This window comes from Grammomys surdaster, unplaced genomic scaffold (assembly GCF_004785775.1).
Source record: "Grammomys surdaster isolate TR1022 unplaced genomic scaffold, NIH_TR_1.0 372, whole genome shotgun sequence".
NCBI classification, from domain to species: domain Eukaryota; kingdom Metazoa; phylum Chordata; class Mammalia; order Rodentia; family Muridae; genus Grammomys; species Grammomys surdaster.
In genome coordinates, this window is record NW_021604791.1 from 737,764 (window position 1) to 755,471 (window position 17,708).

The 17,708-nt window shown below is 31.8% G+C and overlaps 1 protein-coding gene across 1 annotated transcript in view; it reads left to right on the forward strand.

The window, feature by feature from the left end:
* Tecrl (trans-2,3-enoyl-CoA reductase like) overlaps positions 1-15,610 on the forward strand; it is a 69,473-nt gene extending 53,863 nt beyond the window's left edge. The window contains exons 7-12 of the mRNA XM_028780837.1: positions 798-870; positions 2,593-2,636; positions 10,663-10,720; positions 14,078-14,163; positions 14,593-14,638; positions 15,381-15,610. Coding sequence (XP_028636670.1) covers positions 798-870; positions 2,593-2,636; positions 10,663-10,720; positions 14,078-14,163; positions 14,593-14,638; positions 15,381-15,508 — 435 coding nt within the window. The 3' untranslated portion in view covers positions 15,509-15,610. The remainder of the gene's footprint in view (positions 1-797; positions 871-2,592; positions 2,637-10,662; positions 10,721-14,077; positions 14,164-14,592; positions 14,639-15,380) is intronic.
* The last annotated feature ends 2,098 nt before the right edge of the window (positions 15,611-17,708 follow it).

Genomic DNA, 17,708 nt, shown 5'->3' on the forward strand with positions numbered 1-17,708 from the left:
TCATAGTCTGTAAGGACATTCCTGTACTGTCTGTACCATGAACAGAAAGCAGTGCTAGACAGTCTTTGTAGCATCCCATTTTTTTACACTCTAAATACTCATAACTCAGTGACATCCCATGAGACTTAGAGGGGTGACATATGTGTCATGCTCAGAAATGAAAAGGCAACAACAACTTGAATTCCTCAACATTCTTGTCAGAGAAGTTTCTCTGAGTAAAGGTAGGGGGTAACGTTTGTCTGTGGAAACATAAATGTTTCGAATGTAGCTTCAGACCATGGCAATTTAGCTCAATAACTGTGATAAATTCACCTGGGAAGTTAAAAACCTACTCAGACATTGGTTTTGACCAGGAATAAGGTATCAAACATAAATTCCAATGACTGTTGATTGATTCTGAGGAAAGGCTTTCATTGTCTTCAGATTTGTACCCACTGAGGAGAACATCACATTTATGACTACTATCCTAATTAAACTCAGTGAGTCTGAAAAAAGGAAACTAACAAACAAACCAACAACTACAGTAACAAAACCCACACATAGATGTTGAAAGGGAAGGGTAAGGTACATGTAGGCCAAGTTGTAGCTATGTAAAGGGGGTAGGAGAGAGATTAGGAGAATGAGGGTTCGCAAATATCAGATTCACTTTATACAGGTATAAAATTTTCAAGTAACAAACACAAGAAAAGTAATTTTAAGATGCTACAGTGCATATGTAAATGTACAGGTATTTAAATAATAATAATATATGGTTTGTTATATCACAACTATAACTTTTATTTTGTCTTTTTTTGTAGGGTTGTGCATTTTATTGGGGATTTACTTCTTGGATGGCTTATTATATTAATCACCCAAGATATACACCACCATGTATGTACAATTTCTTTTTAACTAAACCCATGCTAAAATCCAAGTTCAGCTCTTAGTCGCATAAAAAAGGGAATATCTTATACTTAACAGAAATTAATGAAAGTGTCAATTTTTGATTTTATCTATATTATAATCTTTAAATTTTCATGGCATCTTGAAAGACTAAATCTAACTGACATGGATATTTTCTTTAGAAATTCTAAGAAAATTACTAGTTACTTGTCCAAAAAGAGACAGTGAAGTGATTAAAAAAATTAAAAAGAAAGCATAGTCACTGCCACATTATGGTTTCTAAGAAAGCTAGAATCAGTTTTCCCCAGGAATGAGACCTTTAAGAGGTTATTTAATCCTAAGCGGTCAGCCTTAAAAATGTGTACACACAAGCAGCACTAAATGAACTCTAGGCTATGTGTATATGTAAACATTTTATATATATACATACATACATTATAATATATTTATTATTATATTATATATAATATAAAAATATATAAATATATAAATAATATATGTAACAGCCTGTTCCTTTGTAACAGCTGTTCTGCTACTTTGTAATGGCCCATTGTGCTGCTCCAATCCTCATGTCAGGGTCTAGCAAGAGAGAGAGTGGGGACGGAGGGGCGAGAGAAGCAAAGATGGATACAAGACAGAGTCTGGTCAAGTCTCATCAAGTCTCCTTCAAGTCTCTTTTATTCTCCTGTATAGAAAGGAAATCCTGGGTATTTATACCCTTTACCACGTGACTTGCCCTCCTGGACAAGCTCAACTGAAGGCACTATGTCACGTGCCTTGTAGCCATGGATACCACGTGCACCTTGCAGCTGGGGGCACTAAACAGTGTGACAAGACGTTTATCAGAGTGTGCTTAGCTGTTGCAGGCTGTTGAAAACAAGTCTCTTGTCAGGGTATATGGCTCGAGATGGCTGTAAAGATGATAGCTGCTTTAGGCTAAGAGTCGGCTCCCAATAAATATACATTGTGTGTGATATGATATTTTGTATATATATTATATATATATGTGTATGTATATATTTACATTATATATTACATAGAAATACATATATAACCTCTACATGCACAGCACAGGATGGGTGTACACCTGTCTATGGGGAAGCACCTTCATAGAAGCAGGAGGAGGGGGAATGAGATAAGGGGTTTGCAGAGGGCAAACACGGAAAGGGGATACCATTTGAAATGTAAATAAATTATCCAAAAAAAATATAAAAAACATAAAAGCCACATCACTTGTACTTGTTCTCATGATAATTATGAAGCTCTTACAATAATAAGACTATAAAGCACAGTCAAAATTTGTAAAATTAACATAATAAATATGAAAGGTACAAAATTAAAAAAATATATGATTTTTTTTCATTATATTGTTAAACAACAAATAACACCTAGATGTGCTGTTATTTGCTGGGCAATTTTATATATGTAGTTAAAATGAGACATTAGCAAGATACATTCTGCTTTCCAGAAGCTTATAAAAACAATTTTAGATTCTATTTGTTTTCTAGACACTGTTAGAATATAAAAAGAAAAGTACATGAGTAAACAAAAACAATTTCAACATTTTGAAATTCAAGGGTATGATATTAAATATTCAGATGCATATGGCAAGCCATATAGGATGGTTGGATACTGTAGACATGCCTGCCTGTGCTTTGTCTTTCTTTAGTACAATGATCCAGCAGCTCCTCTTCTCTCTCTTCTTTACAGCATTTGGAAACAGGCAAATAATAGTGTCTGCTATCAATTTCTTGGTATGTATTACACAGTAAATCTTATTGATGTTCTAAATTTAGTGTGAATAAAAATACAAAATACATCATACGTATGTAGAGAATGTAGAGGAGAATATGTATGTGGAAAATGTACTTAGCTACGTAAAAAATTATCTATATCAGGGCTGGAAAGATGGCTTAGAAGTTAAGAGCACAGAACGCTCTTTCAGAGGACCTGGCTTCAAAACTCAGCAACTACATGACATCTCACAAATGTCTATAACACTGAGATCTGACATTGTCCCACAGACATAGATGCAGGCAAAAAAAACCCTATTGCACATATAATATATTACTTTGCATATATACATATAAACTGGCAAAATGTATAAATAACTTTATATAATTTACTCATTAATTGTTAAGTATTGCTAAAAAAATAGCAGTCATTTATAATAGATAATCAGAATTAATTGAAATACAGTAAACAGTTAACAATTAGCATCCATGATTCTTCTTATCATCCACATTTTTATGAATTTACAAACTTCTAAAGGACAATCATTTTTACAAGTATAAATAAATATCCAAAAGTAGTCATTAAGTTATCACTTTATTCATTCAGGATGTAGAAAAAGCCAGCATCCATTTGACTTATTAAGTGGTACTTATTATTGAACCAGGAACTGGCTCTTTTCTAACTTGTTTTCACGATATTTTTTTCTTCCCCATGGTTTCATATATGTAAACATGACTATTAATTGAATTTCGTAAAAATTGATCTGCGTTCACAAAGTTCTTTTGATAAAGACTTTTTGATAAATTACTCTAAGAGACAAAATATTTATGTGTTTATATTAACTTCACAGTTGTAAAGTTCGCTTACTGTGTGCTCATTTTTATTTTAAAAATCAACAAATATGCACACAGTAAGATACAATGATCTATAGTTATTCAATAAATATGACATATTGTTTGTTTTTAGAATTTCAAAAAGATGGTGAAGTACATCAAAGCATTTAATGTTCATACTTATACATTGTTCATAAAGAATTGCCTCATAGCGTAAGATTTTTGTATTGTCTTCATGACTAATTTTCTAATATGAGCTGCTCAGAAATATTTGGGACAGGAAATAATGAGTTTACAAACAAAAGCAACAACTTGTTTCAGCTCATACCTACTTTGGGTTGTTTTGTGTTGGTGTTTACATCTGATTGTTGCTCAGATTTTTATCCTTTGTCAAACTGCAGCCCTCTGCTGTTTGGAGCATGTTCATAATCTCCTTTTTGTATTTTGTTGTCATTTACACTATTCCTTTAATGCACTGTTGTTGATTTATTACTTTTTCTCCAATTTACTATAATCTATTGATTTTTCTATTAAATATGAAAGAAGTACAAAACGAAACTTTTACAGGTAAATATAGATTTTCAAAACAATTGTGTAAGAAGCACCTTAAACTCAATACATAATTAGACATAAGCAAAATTCTACCCACTCTCTTTCTATGTATTCAATATAGTACTTGAAGTTCTAGCCAGACCAATTAGACAACAAAAGGAGGTCAAAGGGATACAAATTCAAAAGGAAGAGTCAAAATATCACTATTTGCAGATGATATGATAGTATATTTAAGTGCCCCAAAACTTCTACCAGAGAACTTCTAAACCTGATAAACAACTTCAGCACAGTGGCTATATAAAAAATTAACTCGAACAAATCAGTAGCTTTCCTCTACTCAAAGGATAGACAGGCTGAGAAAGAAATTGGGGAAATGACACCATTCATAATGGTAACAAATAATATAAAATAACTTGGTGTGAATCCAACCAAACAAGTTAAAAATCTATATGACAAGATCTTCAAGTCTCTGAAGAACGAAATCGAAGAAGATTTCAGAAGATGGAAATCCCATGCTCATGGATTGACAGGATTAATATAGTAAAAATGGCCATCTTGCTGAAAGCAATCTACAGATTCAATGCAATCACCATCAAAATTCCAATTCAATTCTTCATAGAATTAGTAAGAGCAATTCCCAAATTCATTTGGAATAACAAAACAAAACAAAACAAAAAAAAAAAAAACAAAACAAAAACACAAGAGTGAGAACTATTCTCAAAAATAAAAAAACTTCTGGGGGAAATCACCATCCCTGACGTTAAGCTGTACTACAGAGCAATAGTGATAAAAACTGCATGGTATTGGTACAGAGACAGTCAGGAAGATCAATGGAATAAATCTTCAGATCATGAACCCACACACCTATGGTCTCTTGAACTATGACAAAGGAACTGAAACCATCTAGTGGAAAAGACAGCTTTTTCAAAAAATGGTGCTGGTTCAATTGGAGGTCAGCATGTAAAAGAATGCAAATCAATCCATTTGTATCTCCTTGTACAAAGCTCAAGTCCAAGTGGATCAAGGACCTCTACATAAAACAAGATACACTGAAACTAATAGAAAAAAAAGTGGGGAAGAGCCTTGGATACATGGGGACAGGGGAAATTTTCCTGAACAGAACACCAATGGCTTATGCTCTGAGACCAAGAATTGACAAATGGGACTAATAAAATTGCAAAGCTTCTGTAAGGCAAAGGACACTGTCAATAGGACATAACGGCAACCAACAGATTGAAAAAAGAACTTTATCAATCCTACATCCAATAGAGGGCTAATGTCCAATATATAGAGAGAACTTAAGAAATTAGACTCCAGAGAATCAAGTAACCGTATTAAAAATGTGGCACAGAGCTAAACAAAAAAAAATCTCAACTGAGGAATATTGAATGGACGAGAAGCACCTAAATAAATGTTCAAAATCCTTAGTCATCAGGGAAATTCAAATTGAAACAAACCTGTGATTCCATCTCTCAACAGTCAGAGTAGCTAAGATCAGAATTTCAGGTGACACCAGATGCTGGCCAGAATATGAAGAAAGAGGAACACTCCTCTATTGTTGGTGGGATTGCAAGCTGGTACAACCACTCTGGAAATCAGTCTGGTGGTTCCTCAGAAAATTTGACATAGTATTATTTGAGGCTCCAACAATACCTATTCTAAGCATATATCCAAAAGATGCTCCAACATATAACAAGGACACTTGCTCCACTATGTTCATAGCAGTCTTATTTATAATACCCAGAATCTGGAAAGAACCCAGATGTCCCTCAATAGAGAAATGGATACAGAAAATGTGGTACATTTACACAATGGAGTACTACTCAGTTATTAAAAACAATGACTTCATGAAATTCTTAGGCAAATTGATGGAACTAGAAAACATCATCCTGAGTGAGGTAACTCAATCACAAATGAACACAGATGATATGCACTCACTGATAAGTAGATATTAGCCCAAACGCTAGAATATCCAAGATACATTTCACAGACCACATGACTGTCAAGAAGAAGGAAGACCAAAGTGTGGATGTTTCAGCGTTTCTCAGAAGGGGGAGCAAATATGGAATCAAAGTTTGTAGCACAGATTGAAGGAAAGGCCATCCAGAGACTGCCCCACCTGGGGATTCAACACAGTCACTAAACCCAGACACTACTGTGGATGCCGAGAAGTGCTTGCTGACAGGAGCATGATATACCTGTCTCCTGAGAGGCTCTGCCAGATCCTGACAAATACAGAGGTGGATGCTGGTAGCAAATCATTGAACAGAGCAAGAGGTCCCCAGTGGAGAAGTTAGAGAAAGGACTGAAGGACCCAAAAGGGTTTGCAAGTCATAGGAAGAACAACAATATCAACCAACCAGACCCTTCAGAGCTCCCAGGGAGTAAACCACCAACCAGAATACACATGGAGGGACCCATAGCTCCAGTCGCATATGTAGCAGAGGATGGCCTTGCCAGGCATCAATGGGAGAAGAGGTCTTTGATCCTATGAAGGCTCGCTCAATGCCTCAGTGTAGGGGAATTCAAGGGCAAGGAAGTGGGGAGTGAGTGGGTGGGTGCATACCCTCATAGAAGCAGGGGGAGGGGAGGGGATAGGGTGTTTCAGGGTGGAGGGACTGGGATATGTGTGGGATGACATTTTAAATGTAAGTAAAGAAAATATTCAATTAAAAATAGAAAAGAAAAATAAAGAATGAGAAGACAAAGAAAGAAAGAAAGAAAGAAAGAAAGAAAGAAAGAAAGAAAGAAAGAAAGAAAGAAGGAAAGTTTAATTATTAGGACCTGTTTTCTTTTTTTAAATGAAACATGCAACTGACTTATCTTTGTCTTTGCCGATTTTTCATGATTTCATATACAATCATGAGTTCTATCTTACATACAATCCTAGGGAAATTGTTGAAGTCCAGCAAGCTAATGTGCATTAACTCAATGCTTACAATGGCAAATATAATCCAGTTTTAATGGAGTGTAGAGAAACATAGAGATGATATTGGATAATTTTATACTTCTCTTAAAGTTGAAAACAATGAATATAATTTTACTCAACAGCAAATCAAAACTAGCAAATTAGAAGTCAATCTTCACTGAACCTCTTGACAACATAAATCATGGTGACAATTAAAAGATAATTATTGGCACAGGATATTCTTATAAAAATAGTTTTAATAAATAATAAATATATATTTAACATTTATTATTTATATCTGTATATATTATCTATATATACTATAAAATATGTAATTGTAGATATAAATTTAATGATGAAAATATAAGTAAATATAATAGAAATATTAATAATACATGTTTACCAGTCAGATGTAAATTTGCAAACACTTGTTACTCATTTTACATAAATGACAATATTAGAGGACATAACACAATGATCTGAATAATTTTGAATATATAAATTAAATTAAGAATATCAAAATTTATTGCAGACCAGGTAATTCAAAGATGGCTTATTCATTCATAAAAATGAACAAACTTACATAAGAGTATTTTATTATAATATAAATGCTGTATGTGTATTTTATTTTAAGGAAATTAACAACTCATTTTAAGTACTTAGCATTGTAAATTATCTTTAATTAAACTAACAGAACATAGTAAGTCTGTTATTATGTAGGATGATCAAAGGGAAAATAATGATAAATATTCATTAATGTATATTTCAGTGATAAATTTATTCCTCAATTACCAGTGCTAAAGTTTTATAATAACATTTTGCATTTGCTAAACTTCATATTGTTCTTTATTGCTTTGTATACTATTAAAAATAAAATCATAAAATTTATTTAAAAGTTACTTTTAATTTTGTTGATATATAGAATTAAGAAAAGTATCTTGTGAGATAATTTTAAAACGATGCTGAATGCTATTACAGTTGTTTTTTTATTTACTTGATTTCTTTGATCCTCAGGAAAGGATAGCCCATAGTTTTACTATTAACTATAATTAATCCTCTTGCTCTACTTCGCATCTTTCTACTGAAATTTTGTTAAATAATTTTTTAGGAAAAATTATCATAAGTTACATAAAATTGTCATAAAATATATTTAAAGGTCAGGAAAAACACTTGTGATAAAATATTTAGTTAGATCACACTAAATGAATGTTACAGTCTATGAAGTATTTTATTGTCTGCTTTTTCAAACTTAAATGTAATTTTGACCTCTTAAATATTTTTAAGAATCACACACTCAAAGGGAAAAATAACAGTAAGATCTAGGAAAAAAATATCAAGTTTAGAATTAGTCTTCCTTCAATGTTCATATGTATTTTTTTAATCTGCTCTAAATTTAACACACTGTTCATTAATGTTTTCATGTATCTACCACCATTCTTGATTCTCTAAAATCATCTTGCTTCAAAACACTACAAAATGGAAAGAATCAAAATTCTAAAATAGATTGCATTGCATAAATAACACATTTTTTAAAAATCCCATTTCAACTCCATTTACTTTCGTTTTATAGAATCTGTCACGGTTTGCCAATCTTTTGAATAGGTAACATTTCACTGACAATGGGTGTTCTCTTTCCTTTCTTAGAGTGTTTCATTATTAATAAACTAGAAAGAAAACAGAACTTCATGCAGGTTTGCTAAGTGTTCTAATAGTTCTTTAAGATAGCTTTTCTCTTCTGTCTCTAGCATAAACATTTGTTATCTATTCAGCTGAGGTTTTTTTCTCCTTGTTATGATAAAATGCAAGTATTTGTGGAAAAGGGAACTGTTTGTATCTGGTGGTGTTTGTGTTGTAAAAGCACTGAAGTGCCTCAAGCATAATAAAGGTAGACTTGATTAGGCAAAAGGATTCATAGAATCATACATCACAGCCTGTAATAAAACCAGAGAGCTGGGCTTGCTGTGATAAGCCAGAAAAACCAGAAAGCAACTTTTGGAAATTTTGTATGTACTGATATGGCAAAAATGAAGAATTATCCCATACCTTCATCTTCAGCATGGTTATGATTGGAATCAATAAATATAATTTTGCACTCTTTTTTAACCAAAGGCTAAATAGAAATTCAAGAGTAAATTAAAGTTCATTTGTTGTTTTAATCGCATCTCAAATTAACCGATACAACTTATATAAGTAATAAGTATATAAATAAGAAATCAGTGGTTAAAATTAAATTTAGCTGATCTGTGAAAATAAAGCTCTTTTAAATGATCTGAAGTTAGAAAACTACAACGTAAAATTAATATACTATATATTATATGTTTAATTAAAAGGAATCAATGTTTAACAAACACTTCAAAGAGACACGGTCATGATTTAAACTAAAATCAGTAACTACTATGAGAACATCAACGTTTAAATATTTAAGCAGCATAATACCAAAGCAATGTATGAAGAATTCCTGAGGAAAACAACTCTCACAAGCAAGCTTCAATTACACCAGTTCCTATTCTCCATGTTCTGGATTCTCTTAATGCAGTGTATGGTATTCAAACATCACAAAATAATTTGTGATGACTCTATGGATTTACAAACAATTGACATACTGTAAAAACCATGATAATGAGGTAGATTCTAGAAGCAAAAATGAAAAATCTTTCTTTGGTAGAAATGTATTGACTGGGGGTTTTCTTCTTCTTCCTCCTTCTCCTCCTCCTCCTCCTCCTCCTCCTCCTCCTCCTCCTCCTCCTCCTCCTCCCCTTTCTTTTTCTTTCTTCTTCTCCCAAGTCTCTTCTTTGAGTAACAACAATGTTATAATGAGAAAGGCATAATATTGAGTAGCAAAAAAGTGAGCATATCCAATAATTCTGTATTATACAATAGTTATTGTCAGCTTCCTTTTCCATATTCATTCATATAGTAACTCAATACAATAATAGGTTATTAAATAATTAATATCCTGAAACTCTTCATTTGCATAATGAACCTACCATTAACTTCCAATAGTTAATTTTCCTAATAAGGATTTTATCAACTCACAAAATAATGATTAAATTTTCTTTAGAATTAATTCAAATGTAAACTCCATTAGAATTTCCACTTAACTGCTCATAATAGACACAGTGACTTCATATGGAGAGTAAAGTGTATTTTATTTTTAAGACAATTTAAATTCTAATCACATAAAATCACCCTAACGTTCCTCCTGACAGTTACCACAATGACAATGAACAATTTGTTTCTGATGATGCTCTTCTCTTCATGTTTATTTTTACCCATTCTTCATTTTTATCTATGTCATCTACTATTTCACCAACCAAAATGTCTATCATTTCCTTGTTTCTGCTTCATTCGCTGTGCTTTCAAACACTGGAAACTAGGCTAAGGACAATGAAGAATTACCATGCCACAGCCTAGGTGCTCTTCTGTATTGCAGTTAACTCAGACACTGAGCCGAAACCAACAGGGTACCTAAGTATGATCATTGCATTAAAAGCTTTGTTCTTATATGTTAATGAACTTAAACTGTATACTGGTGTTAAGTCAATCTTTAGCTACATATATGATAAGCTTATGGTAAGAAAACTAGCCAGCAAAGATGTTGAAGGCAGATAGCGTTGACAGATTAATAAGGATGTTGGAACCTGTTTAACAGCATAGTGAAGAATATCTTTGGAATATCTACCTCCCTGTAAATAATTATTAGTAGATAAATGTTTCTTCTTGTTAATTGGAAAACGTTAATATATTTTGCAGGTTTGTGAAGCTGGAAATCATTTCATCAATACAGTGTTGGCTCATCCTAATCACACAGGTTAGTTGTTTTGTATTAACAAAGGTCTTTCAATTCATTTTATCATTAGTACATTTATCCACACTGTAAACCTAGAAACATGTAAGATAGATTTCAAACTGATGCAATCCTTTCTGATGACAAAAGTTTGGAGGGAAAATAAAAGTCATCTTTAAAAACGAATTTTTATGCTTTGAAATTCATATAGTGTAGACCATGAAACTTTTGTCATCTTTCATTCCATGCTTCCAACTACTTCCAGGATCCAACATCACATCTCCATTCCAACTTCATGTCCTCATTTTATAAATTTTATTTTATCTATTTCTTCCAAGATAATTTTCTTTAGATTGCATTTTAGAAAAGAGGATGCTTATGTTTAAGGACGAGTGGACCACTTCTGTAGTCGTAAGGACTCAGAAAATTTAGAGTTTGGAAAATATTTAGTCATCCCTGTTTGCATAGAGCAGTGTGGTCTTAGGGCTTTATTGCACTTTGTAGCTAATGCTGGCCATAGTTTGGGTATTATCAGTCTGCTCGTGGCAGGTTATCAGCACTCATAACATGTTCTTTGTGACATTTTTTAGAAGACATCATAGACACTTGTTTATCCTAGATAGGGCACCGTGACAGACCAAAAAAACATCCCACATGAATCTGTCTTGGGAAAACATGAATTTATTGGAGCAACAAGCAGGCACATGAGTGATGGGTCTTATAGGACCATGTGAGACTCAAGCAGATGAATCAATGTAAAACTCACTCTAGCATGTATGAACTCACCAAACCTACAATCCTGGGTCTTACTGCAAAATTTGAAGAGTCTTCTCTCCATAGAAATTGCTTAGTTTTTCTGTTATTTGACCAGAACCTTTCGGAGTTTGAATAATTCTCAAGTCTTATGAACAGTCTTCTCTGTGTAACAAAGATGATTTCAATTCAGAGGAAATCGATTTGCTACATTTGCTGCTAAAGAGGCCTTAGAAGCATGCATATTTTACTTTTAATTTTCAGCTATATTTAAACTATATTAAGTATATTTACCTAAATTCCACTTATTTCTATTCATTATACTGAGCCTACCAAAGTATTCCATACATCATTATTACATACTGGCATATCACTATTGAACATCTACACATTTATACTACTTCCTTATACAAGCAATATTATATTCTGTTATCTAAGTATAATATGATATTTATTGAAGTCCCTCCAGACAATTGTTCAACTCTAAAAAAACTATTTTAATATCATGTTCTTTAGAAATTCTTGGTCCAAAAATTTTCTGAGTAGGTTTCTAGGAATGGAGATTTTGAGGAGATAAATGCTCAGACATTCCATTTCATGAAGTGATGTCATGTATATGGAGAAAAAATGACACTGAAATTAGAGATTACTAAATGTCTTCATTGACCATTTCAATCTGGGATTATCAGTAAATGCTGACTTGCAAACTATTATGAATTTAAAATAATAAAGTCTATGTTAAAATTTTAACATAAAAACTAGACATAACTTTGATCTAGATCTCTCATTTGGGTCAAAAAAGCCCTTAGTAGGCTTGTTGAGAGATGAATGTTTTGACAGCAATACTTGTTAACACTAACCAAATATTGAAATCTTAAGACATGGTGCAACATTTAATATTAAAAATATCTAATATTCATGTATGGAAGAAAGACTACGTCAGTAATGTGCTTACTACATAAGCATGGTGAATGAGTTTTAATTCCAAGTACGCATACTAAATGTCGGATGTATTTGACACATATTTGTTATCTCAGTCCTGATGAGACAGAGGCAGAATTCCTGTTTGTTTGTTTGTTTGTTTGTTTGTTTTGTTTTTTGTTTTTTGCTTGCCATAGAATTTCTTTTCAAGTTGTCAAGCTCTGAGTTCATGGAAAGAACTTTTCTCAAAAAATAAGATGAATAATGGCAAAAGAATAAAGCAGGTATCACACACGCACACACACACACACACACACACACACACACACACACACACACACAAACAGAAATCTTGCCAGATTCCATTAATAGAAACGGCTATAATAATTGTAACTTGAGAAAGGATAATGGAAAATGTATGTAATTAGTAGCCGCTACACTTACTTACATATTATTATAATCAACAGCAACTATGTGTATTGAAACATCACTGCCAATATAATTATGTTTATTTTAGAAGACGTGGTCATTATGTAACCTTGAAACAGCAAATTCAAAGACAGATTGTTGAGCACTTGATCAATGCTCCATCCATGCTTATGAACTAAATGCTCATTACCTAGTGACTTATCTCAAATTATCTCATGTGCATCTCTTCCCTCTGAAATGCAATGATTTCTCACTGAATTAGCTTCCTCAATAAACTTTCTTTTGACTACTCGATGGCTGTCATACAACATGGTTACATAAATTTTCTAAGAGAATCAGTAATATGCTCATCCTTGACATAAAATGAGCCAGAAAGTGATCTGCATGCTATTTCATATATATTTCTTTTGGTATTTCAACCACAGTTATATTATTGAACAGAAAACACTGACATTTTACGATGACTTTACTCTTGTAACTAAGCGAGATTAGGTGATTTGTTTTCTGATTAAACTTTGTACAGAAATAATATGGTGATTTTGTAATTCACATTTCCTTTTACAAGTGTCACAGCTCAAAGTTCAACTTGAAGTCATTATAAATTTATTTTCCAAAATGTTCCCTGATAAAAATTTACTAGGAGAAAATTAATGAAAATCAAGTGATAGTGTGAGGCATATAATGAAATGTGTAAATAATATTTCTGAATCCTTAGCTGCAATAATTTATGTGACATTACTGAGTATTAACTATACCGATTCAGGATAATCCTCAAGGTACTATCAGATTCATCTGATATAAATGAAATTCTTATAAAATTCCTTTTGATTTTCACTTATTTAATAGAGAGTTTTGAGGTATTTATGATTTCAAGCATATATACTTTGACACTGAGATAATGAAAAAAGCTATGGAGTTAGCATTATATAGTTTATAATTTAAGAAGAGAAAACTGGTAGACTGTTGCAGCTGTTGTCTAGAACAGAATAATTACAATTACCATTTAATTTCTTAAGTAGTTAATTGTACTTAAATAGTTAATTGTACTTATGCATCTCATCATTTTAAGGGGCATAGATGTAGAAATACTAGAAAGTGACAGCTATTCCCTCTGAGTCAAAAGGTCATAACATTTGAAACAGGTTTTTCTGAGAATTTTATAAAATAAATTGCTATGGATAGATGACATTCCGTGTGTTACATGATTATCCTCACGTATTTAGCAGTGCCTAATCAGTATATTTGCAACATAATTGACATTTTTTTCTTTCCAAAAAGGGAGCAATGCCTGTTTCCCAAGTCCAAATTACAACCCCTTTACATGGATGTTTTTCCTGGTTTCCTGTCCTAACTATACCTATGAGGTATGGTATTTACATATGCAAATAACTTAACTGGATTCTATATATAATGAATATAATATATATATTATGCTTGGACTATATTATGTGCAATACATAGATATAGCTTTTCTAAAGATATCGGCAGATATAATAATATTTTATAAAAATATATTTATACTTAAGGAATCTGTAAGCCTTATATCACATGGATTGAAATATATTCAAATTTTAAGTTTAGCAAATATTTTAAAATAATATTTTCTTTTATGAATGTAGTGATATTTTGTGGCCTTTATGGATTTAACATGTAAAAGTTATTATGTGCAATCCATCTATACCTGTAACATTTCTGAAGTCTTGAGCTTTCAAATTTTTTATTTAAGACCACAAGTGTTGAAATATCTAGATGAGCCAGAGGTGTCTGTTAACTTTGGGATTTTTTATTAACAGATCGGATCCTGGATTAGTTTCACAGTCATGACACAGACACTTCCAGGTAACCTTGATATTTACTGATAATTTAAAAAATGATTACATCTGTAGGAGAAATCACTTCTGAAAACAAATTACTCTCACACTAATATTGAAGTATTTTCACGAGTATATTATGCATACATTTTATTTTGATAGTGATTTTTAGCATTAAAAAGGGTATATTTTTATTATGTGTACATCTGTAACTGAAATTTAATTCAAAGTAGGAAATACAATTGAAATGTATTTGTTGATTGTATACATAATCAGAAGGTACCTCTTGTGTGTTCATCTTTAAAATTTGACCTGAGTAATGCTGATTTTGCAAACTTGAAAACTTGATATTTTAACACAAAGTGGAATATTGTTCATTTGAGTGATATGCTTAAAGAAATACATGTAATACCAATGTCATTTATTGTTTCAATTATCTGTTATGATTTATCATTAATTTAGTATATATACATATATATTATATGTAAGTAATTATATAGATATAGAAGTTTACAAAAATATGATTTCTTTCAGAAATTTTTGAGAAGGCAATATGTAAGTAGATTTTATGAAATTTTTTGTTTATTTAGTCTTCACATAGATTTTGTGCATCTAATATTCTAAGCCATAGATAAAAGGATCTTAATAGAGAACCATGAAACATTTTAGAAATATTTTCTATTACAAATTATTTTTATTGTTTAAAATAGAATTGTTTCTTTCTACAGGAATATATTAATGTGATTGTTTTGTTTTGTTTTGTTTTTCAGTTGGTATTTTCACAATCTTAATGACCATCCAGATGTCTTTGTGGGCACGAAAGAAGCATAAGATATATCGGAAAAAATTCAACTCATATGTTCGTAGGAAATCAGCCATAATTCCATTCATATTATAAATAATCTGAGCAAGAAGTGTCACGTAAAAATTCACTCAGAAAGGCTTAGGAATTGATGATTAGCTGTTATAAAGCAACAATTCATTAATAATATTTTAATAAATATTAATGGAATTAAGCTAAGTTTCTGTTATGAACTAGAGGTAATAAAAAAGCAGAAATTAATCTAAGCATGGCAACTCATGGCCGATTACCGGCATACTGAAAGCTGAGTAAGCAGGATTGCCATGAGTGAGAATCCATACAAGTTTATGATGGAGAGCCAACAGTGCAATTAGAATGAGGAAGGTAAAGCAGATATTATTAATATAAATATTAAAATAGCATTGAATTATTTGCAAGAACTTGAACTTAAAATAGTCTTATGGCCTTAATATTTCATAGCACTATTTCATAAGGTAATTGAGTTTTCAGGCTTCTGGGCTGGCCACCTGGATTGGTGCTTAGAATTTTCTTGTTCTCCTGAAAACTTTCCATACTCTATTTGCTTCTTAGAAACATCCTTTAATATTCCTTAGACGTTGTAGCATTTTTCGTTATTGAAATGTTTCCAGTTTTACATTGTTTGACACTCAAAACAGTAACCGAAACACTGTCACCTCTCTGCAGGAAACTGCAGATCCCAGACATTCAGAAAATTAACAGTTTGTGTGGTTACATCTCAAACTTATTTATTTTTAAAACATCTATATGAAAGATATATATATATATATGAAGGAAATGCTTGATATGGCTCTTAACAAACCATAGCTTTTCACATTCTGTTTGAAGTTTGTTGAAAATGGTAGTTTATGGATTAGAAGTCAAACTTTTGACAACTGAATTTATTAGACATCATAAAATAGAAAAATAAGTCTAATGCATTTAGAAGGAACAGTATAGAGACATTCTACTCTAACCATTAGGTTTTATGCATATGTGCTTAGAATAAGATGCTATCCTGAAATTCCAAAAATGTAATGGTTTCAACGTGCCATGATTTAGGTCAAATGTAATTATATAAAGTACCTAGAGAGATAAACATAAAAACCAAGGTCTTGAAGCATCAGCTGGCATACTAGCCTTCATTGCCTTAGTTTATCAACTTTACTTGATATCATATAATACACAAATTACACTTGCAGTAAAATTGGTTTTGTTTAATTGTTTGTCTTTTTTTGATAAACAATTTTATTCAATATATTCATCTCCAAACTTCTCTCAAACCTCCCGCCTCTCTACTTATCTATACCCACAACTCTTTGCCTATTCTTTTTCTCACCCCTCTCTCAGAGTTGTGATCTGCTGACTTGTTCTGTCTCATCTCTGTAAGCTTGCGTTATCAGGCAGATGAGTTTGAAGATATTGTTTCCTTGGAGTTCTCCCTCATTTCTGGGCTCTTATCATCTTTCCATCTCCTCATCAGCATAGATGTCTAAGTCTTAAGGAAAGGGGTTTACTTAAGTTAAAGCTGATATCTTTATTAAAATACTGTCTCTAAAACGTAAGCCAAGTTATAAAATTCCTGATGATTTTGTTTGTGTATTGACATTTTGCCAGGAATGAATCAAAATTTCAAAATGTTTCAGCTTAAATTAAATTTACTGTGCTCAGTCCAGGTCAAAATTCAGCTATTGGTTTATGTCAATTATAGTGATTTTGTTCCTGAAATAAAAATTTTCCTTGAATTAATAATGATGGTTCTTCTATTTATATAAAGGCAATGAAAATCCTCTGGTTTTCTTGAGATATTTGAAAAGAATATGGCAAATATTACTTTATAGATTCAACTAACATTACTTGTACCTTAGATGACTTGTACGATCTGTGTATAACAATAGTAATTGAAAATCAAGTTTCTAAAGACTGCTTAAAAGTTAAGTTTTGCCAAGATCCATATAGAACCTTATAATTATATCTTGTTTCAAGGAGATTTAGTGTAGAAAGCTGTAGATACATTCCCAAAGACAGTATTCCTTGCTAACAGGGACATTAATTTCAAATAATTTTGGGTGTTGATGCTTGAAAACTATAAAGTGATGCTTGGAATTATTTACAAAATCAACGTACAAATACCTCAGAATTATATTTGTGGGAACAAGAAATATCTATTCCTGAATTGACCAAGAAATAATGACCTCTATTATGGTGTCAAACTAAAGTAAAATTTGTATAATATATTAAAAAGAATCAAGCTAATCACAAAATTGATTTCGTTTCT